The sequence below is a fragment of the Arvicanthis niloticus genome, chromosome 22, assembly GCF_011762505.2.
Source record: "Arvicanthis niloticus isolate mArvNil1 chromosome 22, mArvNil1.pat.X, whole genome shotgun sequence".
In the NCBI taxonomy this organism is placed as follows: domain Eukaryota; kingdom Metazoa; phylum Chordata; class Mammalia; order Rodentia; family Muridae; genus Arvicanthis; species Arvicanthis niloticus.
Genome location: NC_133429.1, coordinates 51,139,194 through 51,148,116, shown reverse-complemented (window position 1 = coordinate 51,148,116; position 8,923 = coordinate 51,139,194). Strand labels below are relative to the sequence as shown.

Below are 8,923 nucleotides of genomic sequence, written 5' to 3'. Positions count from 1 at the left end.
TTCTGCCATTCCTTCACTATTTGTCAGTTGTGTTTACCCCATTCAGAATGGGGTAAGATAAAATAACATGGAAATGTTAAGTTGTATTTACCTCATAGATAAGAATGTTGAATTTTTCATATTGTATTGTTCATCTATATTTCATATTTTGATGTCTATTCATCTCATTACCTCTTTGGATTGTTGAGATTTTGGTGCTTAATTTTAGAATTTCTTTATATATTCAGATATAAATCCATGAATGCTACCTCATAGTTTGGTAGAAGTGATGAAAGGTAATTTTTACTGTCACTAATTCTGGATTTGGAAATACTTCAAAAGATACGTATGGGAAACTTCAAGGATATGTCCAGAAAAACTTAACTGAGCAAGGAAGCCCCATGCCATATGTGTGCAGTGTAATTTCACTGGTTTTCCAGACTGAACAAAAAGGGACGTTAGTAGAGTATCCTTTTGAAAATAGGTTGGAATTAGTCTCTAAATGATTAAAACATAGAACATGATGGCATATCTAGTGTTAGGTTGTGATAAGAATTGATTCATCTTGGGTACTCTCTAGTCCTATTTTTAAAATTATATTATTTTTGAAATTATAGTATTACATATTTCAACCTTCCACTTTTCCCCTTCAAAACTTCCCTTGTACTGTCTTCTTTTCTTTCAAATCCATGGTCTCATTTTTTTATTTTGTTACTTAATTATTAAAATTTAATGAGCTGGGCAATGGTGGTACATGCCTTTAATCCCAGCACTTGGGAGGCAGAGGCAGGCATATTTCTGAGTTTGAAGCTAGCCTGGTCTACAGAGTGAGTTCCAGGACAACCAGGGCTACACAGAGAAACCCTGTCTCAAAAAACAACAAAAAAAATTTAAGCATCTTAAGGTTCTTTCTTGTTATAATTTATCTTTCTAATCTAAACTCCAATTAGTAAGAATGGAAAAAGTGAGTTACCACACCTCCAAAATTTTTATTGTGTTATTTAAGTGCTGTGTATATTGTGACTTTTCTGATATTGTCTAGTTATACAAGCTTTTCCCAAAGTCTCCTTGAAAGCCCCAGACACATTCTGCCTGTTTTGGATTATAGTACAAAAGGAATTTTTGAAAGGAAAGCATAGCATACACATCCATGGAGACAGAAAGCAAGTGCATGTCTGACAAATTAATTTTAGTAACCCTCTACTCTGGTTCCTGTGGGAGCCATTGTGTATTGTGGGAATATAGAATGCCATCTTTGGTATTAAGCTTCCCATGAAGCTAAGACAAAGCCTGATTATGGACAGGTAGCTTGCTGATAAATTGTCCTCTCTATTAGTATTTTTAGGGAAAAGACACCCACTTTGGTTCTTTAGTAGTTTTCAATAGGAAAATGTGAGTTTAAGGCTTGACACATAGCTCTGTCATAAAACAATTTCCAACTAGACAAATCATACCACAGGTCAAAGTGAAGAGAGATGTTTTCAGAGTGTGAAGGACCTTGGGAAAAAGCATGAGTTCTGGTTGAGAGAATTTGAGAAGTAGTAAAGACTTCTGAAGGTAAATCTGGAGCAGATGAGGATTTAGAAAGAGTACGTGAAAAGTCTGATGGGTGACTTCATAGTAATTTATTTGCATCATATATTCTGAGTTTTTAACAACCAGGGGCATCCATCTTATGGAAATGCCAGCCTGTCCTTCATGCTTTGCAATGACAATCAAAGAGAAAACAATACTCAATAGTTGGGATAAGTTGGGATAACAGGAGTGTTTGTGGAGATGAGATCATAGTATCAGACACATGAATCATGTGAGGCTGAGTTTAGCTGGAGAAGCCGTGGCACATGTATTAATCACAAAATCCTAAACTTTGGGCAGTAAATGCATTATTAACCTTCAATCTTTTTTTTTAATTTTCTCTATAAACATATAATATTTATACACAAAATAATAATAATAATAATACTATGTCATTTTCATACAGATGTCTAATGTAATTTGATCACTTTCCTTTCTTATTATCCTCTTTTTTCTACTTTACTCTCTACTGTCCCTATCCCCTTTCCCAAATAGTTCTACTTTCAAGTCTCAGCTAAAACAAAACAAAACTAGAATCCGTATATATGAGAGAATATGGGATTCCTGTCATTATGAGCCTGGATCATTTCATTTAATTTAAGGACACCGAGTTCTATCAATTTCCCCACAAATATTTCAATAATTACTTCTGGCTAAATAATACTCCTTCATGTATATATGCCATCTTTTTCTTTATTTATCTGTTGAAGAACATCTAGGCTGTATCTGTCACTTTACAATAGTCAATAGCCCACAGATATTCTGAGATCTTTGTTGTATGTTAATTTGGGTTCTTTAAGATAAGTACCCATGCATTGTTCAAATTCCAGGGGAGTTTTTAATGTCCATATTAATTTTATAGCAGCAGAACTAATTTACATTCCCATGAAATATGTAAAAATTCTTTCTCCTTTACCTCTGCCACTATTGGCTGCTTTTCATTTTCTGGGTGTCAGCTTTTTAATTTTTTTAATTAAGATAAATCCAAAAGAAAGTAAATCAACTAAAGCTCTAAGAAAATGTTCACTTGAGAACATGGCATTCACTAAGTATTTTACTTGTGATAAACAGTATAATACCAAATCAGCAAACTCAAGGATCAGTTGCCAAACTCAAGGAATCATTAATCTAGAAAACTTGATAGAGCCGAGGATTTTTGTTTTCTGGTTTGATCTTTTCTTTTTGCTTGTCTGTCTGTTTTGTAAGATGCAATTGCTGTATTATATAGCCCTAGCTGTCCTGGAACTCACTGTGTAGATAAATCAGTCTGGTCTCCAACTGAGAAAGATCTACCTGACTCTGCTGCCTGAAGGCCGGGATAAAATTTTAATGCCACTATGCTTAGGTCTGAATCAATATTCTAAACTCTAGAATCTAATTTTTAAAAAGATCTAGAAAAAAGCCAATAAGGAAAAAGCAGCTAAGTTTTTATTATGAAAATAGTTGCATGTCTCTTATCTCATTCCCCTTCAATTGACATTGAATACATTTCTCAATAAAATTGTCTGGAGAGATTTATACCTATTTTTATTTGTTGATTATTGACATAGGCTTTATGGTAAATTTTCTGTAGTTTGCCTTGAAAGTGTATACATACAAGTAATATTGTACAGACTGAGCAGGTTGGTTTTGACACACACACTCCTAACAACCTTTCTTGGAATGGTGCATATTAGTGAATACAGCAAACATTCTTAGCCCCACATTCTCCAAAGTATATAAAAAGTCAATGGTATAAAAAGGCTAAACAATAGAAATATTAGAAAACAACTTAAATTGACATGAGTATGACAGGAATTTTGAGAACTGCCTGGGACATAGAACAAATATTACTTTTCACTATCAGAAAATGAACACCTAGAGTCTCTTTCCAAAGAAATTTTAGGTAAGCTCAAAGTTAGGCATTGCCAAAAAAACAAAAACAATTCGATATGCTTAATTGTCAGAATTGGTAGTCTGATGGAAATAACATGGTAATTTTTAAAGCAACTTTTAGAAATTGACACTAAAATCCATTAAGCACCATGCATTATGATAATAAATGACAGAACACACAGCAAAGACATAACACCTTTGCATTGCACTGCACGGGCCACTATTTAAAATGACTAGACTTAGGAAATACAGCAAAAAATAGCTTCACAGCAGAGGTTGGGGACATTGGCTCATTGAAGATCTCAATTTAAAAGTGCCTATACAGTAGGAAATAATTTTTCAGAGTTGCTCATCGCTCTTTGATTAGCTTTTGCTTGTTACTCAATGGATAAATTTGTGGAAAATAAATTCATTCTTTTAAACTGTCATTCTAATTTTGGTGACATCAAATCAGTCACACTCAGAAAATTTTAAGGTCTGTTAAAATTTTAAAATGATAACCGTCTCAAGTAAAGCTGACATGGAAAATATAAAGACATTCAGCTAAGTTGAACACAACAGTAGATGGGAAATACAATAATGTAAATACACATCACACAAAATGCTGTTTTTAAAAATGAAACAATTAATTTATCATTAAATTGTATTTGAAATACATTTTTTGATCAAAGTCTTAAAGGATTCTTTTACTTGTTTGTTTCTAAGAGTGTAAATAAAAGGATTCAGCATTGGAGCAACAGAAGTGTTGAGCACTGCTATACCCTTAGTCAAAGTCACTCCTTCCTTTGCTGAAGTTTTGACATACATGAATATACAGCTTCCATAGGATATGGACACAACAATCATGTGTGAGGAACAGGTAGAAAAGGCCTTTTTCCTTTGCTCAGCAGAGGGGATTCTTAGAATTGTCCTAAGGATGAATGAATAGGACAGAATCACTAATGATAAGGTTACAATCAGAGTAAATACTGCTAGGAAGAATGCAAAGAGTTCAAGAAAGGCTGTGTCTGTGCAAGAGATGGACAGAATGGGTGATGAGTCACAAGTGAAATGGTCAATGATGTTGGAGTCACAGAAATCCAGTTGAAGTCCCATCATCATAGGTGGAAAGATGATGAGAAATCCAGCCAGCCAAGAGCTAGCTATGAGCTGCATGCAGACCCTGCTGCTCATTATTGTGGCGTAATGCAAGGGCTTACAGATAGCCACATAGCGATCATAGGACATAGCAGTCAGAAGGAAAAATTCAGTTGCGCCCAGGAGTATGAAGAAAAACTCCTGAGCCATGCAAGAGTTATAGGAGATGGTCATATCCCCTGTTACAATGCTCACAAGGAACCGAGGAATGGAAACTGTGGTAAATGAGATTTCTAGGAAAGAGAAATTTCGAAGGAAGAAATACATGGGTGTCTTGAGGTGTGAATCTATCAGAGTGAGGGTAATAATGGTCAGATTTCCAGTAATGCTCAAAATATAAGTGAAAAATAAAAATATAAAAATCAAAATGTTTAGCTTTGGGTCATTTGTTAATCCCAAAAGAATAAACTCAGTCACAGATGTTCGATTTTTCATTTCTTCCTATGTTATTCCATGTCTGTAATTGTAAAATGAATTAGAGAGTCAAGATAAGTATAAAGTATCCTGGTAGTTAAACATCCCCAATTCATCACACCATACAATAATTGAAACAATATACAAACTGAAACATTAAATCATTCACCAAATTATGCTGTTTTAAAAGTGAACATTAACTGTCACATAATGATTATGTATCTGGTGACTGCCTTGGGTCTATAAATGTTTAGTATCAAGATAATCACTTGATAGTTCTACTAAATACATTGGTAGATGAACACAATACCATGATAGGTCTTTGCTGAAGTACATGGGCAGAAATATTTGAAAAATAGATAAAATACTTTAAAATGAAAAACATAATTTTATTCTGAAAACTATCTCAACAAAGGAATAAATTTTTTGTAAATCAAACATTTAAATGTTATTTGTCAATGGTAAAAAATGTGCAAAACTATTCTGTCTGAAGAATTAAAAATTTAACAAGCAAGTCAGGACCATCAAAAAATCAACATTTGTATAACCCTTAGGAAACAAACTCTGAAATCTCCAAATTTAAAAAACACATATGGTGTTTATTATTTTTACTATATAGAAAAATTTTAACAGCCAAATAAGGAACTTCAGGCACAAAATAAGTAGAAAACAGAAAAATGAATAATAGAACTATAGAACATAACTACAGAACAGAACATAGACTTGCAATTGTGTAATGCCAAGTGGTCTTAGCTGAATAGCTCAAACTCAAAGCTCAGTGGGTTTTCAACCAACTGTCAGTGTTTGATACCTTGTTTTGGACCATTGTTCACACTTCTCACCTAAATCTACATTTTGTAATTTTCATACATAACAAACTTATACCATGTGTAGCTAAAATTTGGAGAGGTAATTGAGCTATATGCAGTAACAGGAACATGCTATGGGGTAAATTCAAGAAAAATTTCCAAAATTGACATCTGATGGGTGATATGATCAAGTTTTGGTAGAAACTGCTAAAAGCCAAACCCTCCAAAGTAATACATTCTAAAATGTGTAGTTTAAGAAAGTTGAGAAAATCCTAGGTCCCAATGAGCAGCAATTTTCTCAGTGGGAACCCCAAGGTCAGTGCACACTACTTATAAAAGTATCAAAGCAAAAAAACTTGTTTGTTTGCATGCATGCTTATTTGTTTGTTTATATTTGGTAGAAATGTCTCTGGCTTCAACTTATAATTTAATAGTAAATCTAAAGGTTGTGGAAACAGAAAAGGGAAGCTGACAAACAGAACAGGAATTCAGAGCCAGAAGTTATCCTATCTTGGAATGTAGCTAAGACCCTCAATAAGGATGGGGAAGAAGGATTGGGAAGAATGGAACAAAATGAAGACAGAAAAAAAGGGAAGAAGGCAGCCACATTGTCATGATATTTGAGACAATACTTACATTTTAGAGGCAATAAAACTGTATATTTGGTTTGCTCCCTAGGTGAAATTCTTCATTGCTAAAGGAGGAAAAGACACAAAGCATGAGTGAGAATCAAGAATCAACATCCGTGGGAGATGGAGAGCTACATGACCTATGAGAAGAAATTGTTGAGATAGAACATCACCTGAAATTCTTAGTTATAACCATAACAGCCAGTACCTGGTATCTCTTGTTTACTAAAAGTCCAAGAAATAACAAAGTCCTTACCATGAATATTATGAATTGCAAGAAATAACATATTTTTCCCTTTGGCTTCCAGTAACTTTTGGGAAAGAAAGATGGCCTATAATTATAAATTCTCCTTTTTACACCATTGTTAGAAAATGGTTTCTGTAAATATTCTTTCCAGAAGAAGCATTTTCATATTATGTTTTTACCTACTCCTTGAAATAGACACGAGGGAATTTTCCAGCAAAGCAGAGTTAAACTGTCTCTCTTGAGAGATGGTGTTGATGAGTGTGCCCTAAAGCTAAGCTGAATAATTAGGTGAGTTACAGAAATTATCTTTTGAAATATCTATTGTTGGAGAAACATAGAATGCAAAGAGTACTGAAGAAATAACACTGTGTCTATATTTCATAGAGCTAATTTTTTTATTACCAAAAACTTGCAAATGTAATATAATCTAATTTCATATTCATATGTAACAAAGCACAAAATAGCAAGAGGAAATATCCACTGGGACATGCTATGTGCCATATAATTATTTTCTTTGATAATAAAAGCATACTGAATAATTTAGGCAAGATATAGTTAATAGATATGCACATTGTCAAGAACTAGAGGCAATATTTTTACAACTCACAAAATTAGTTCTCAAAAATATTTTCTTATCTAATTCATGTTCAAAATAAAGTTTACATTTTTTCCATTAATGTTCTCTGATTATTTTTCTCTGTTAGACAATTTGGGATTTGCTTTATTGCTGTGAGGCAATGGATTTTTTTAATTTATGTTTGTTTGGTATGGATGCTGAATTTGAATTGGTTTTTTGTTCATAAAATTCCATTTATACTTATTTACACTAAAAGCTGCTAACTCCATTTAACCACAGCTTCAGCATAATTTTTTGCTACAATGAAATGGATGTTGTTCCTTTTCTTTATAAGGATAACAAAAGCTACTTATTGAAATTCTGCCCATCTTTGAAAATTATTAAAATATAAAGATCTGCAAAAAGTCTGAAGGCATACTGAACACTTAACAAGTTTATTCAAAATAGATAGAGAAGCAAATTAGTCTATTGACTAGGTTTAATGTGTGCTTAGTAACCTACCATTGTATATTCAATGATCTATTCTCATCTCCTTGTACAAAGCTCAAGTCCAAGTGGATCAAGGACTTCCACATAAAACCAGATGCTGAATCTAATAGAAGAGAAAGTGGGAAAGAGCCTCAAACACATCAGTGCAGGGGGAAATTTCCTAAACAGAACACCAAGGGCTAATGCTCTAAGATCAACAATTGACAAATAGGATCTCATAGAATTGAAACTTTTCTGTAAGGCAAAGGACACTGTCAATAGGACAAAACAGCAACCCACAGACTGGGAAAAGATTTTTACCAACCCTACATCTGATAGAGAACTAATACCCAATATATCCAAGGAGTTAGACTCCAATGAACAAAATAGCCCCATTAAAAAATGGGGAACAGAGATAAACAGAGAATTCTCAACTGAGGAATCCTGAGTGGCTGAAAGCACTTAAAGAAATGTTCAACATCCTTAGTCATCAGGGAAATGCAAATCAAAACAACCCTGAGATTCCACCTCACACCAATCAGAATGGCTAAGATCAAAAACACAGGTGACTTCAGGTGATGGAGAAAATGTGGAGAAAGAGGAACACTCCTCCATTGCTGGTGAGACTGTGAGTTGGTAAAACCACTTTGGAAATCAATCTGGCGGTTCCTCAGAAAATTGGAAATAGTTCTGCCTGAATACCCAGCTATAGCACTACTTGGCACCCAAAAGATGCTCCAAAATATATCAAGGACACATGCTCCACTATGTTTATAGCAGCCTTATTTATAATAGCCAGAAGCTGGAAACTACCCAGATGTCTCTCAACAAAAAGAATGGATACAGAAAATGTGGTACATTTACATAACAGAGTACTACTCAGCTAGTAAAAACAATGACATCATGAAATTCGAAGGCAAATCGATGGAACTATAAAATATAATCCTAAATGAGGTAACTCGGACACAAAAGAACACACATGGTAAGTACTCACTGATAAGTGGATATTAGCCCCAAAGCTCAGAATATCCAAGATACTGTAACCCATGAACCACATGAAGCTTAAAAAGAAGAAAGACCAAAATGTGGATGCTTCAATCCTTCATAGAAAGGGGAACAAAACAATCACAGAAGATAGAGGAAGGGAGGGACCTGAGAGGGAGAGAGGAAGAGGAGAGAAGAAAGGGGGCAGGATCAGGTATTGGAAGAGATA

General features: G+C 34.1%; 1 protein-coding gene across 1 annotated transcript; it reads right to left on the bottom strand.

Moving 5' to 3' along the window:
- Positions 1-2,960: 2,960 nt before the first annotated feature.
- Positions 2,961-6,812, bottom strand: LOC143436421 (olfactory receptor 6C76-like). The gene is made up of 3 exons (XM_076920773.1): positions 6,675-6,812; positions 6,426-6,483; positions 2,961-5,023 (listed from the first exon to the last, which is right to left on the bottom strand). Exon 3 carries the CDS (start codon positions 4,999-5,001, stop codon positions 4,066-4,068), a length of 936 nt encoding a protein of 311 aa, XP_076776888.1. The 5' UTR covers positions 5,002-5,023; positions 6,426-6,483; positions 6,675-6,812; the 3' UTR covers positions 2,961-4,065.
- Positions 6,813-8,923: the final 2,111 nt, after the last annotated feature.

Coding starts and splice junctions, on each gene's coding strand:
- LOC143436421 (XM_076920773.1), bottom strand. CDS start 5,001: ATGAAAAATCGAACATCTGTGACTGAGTTTATTCTTTTGGGATTAACA.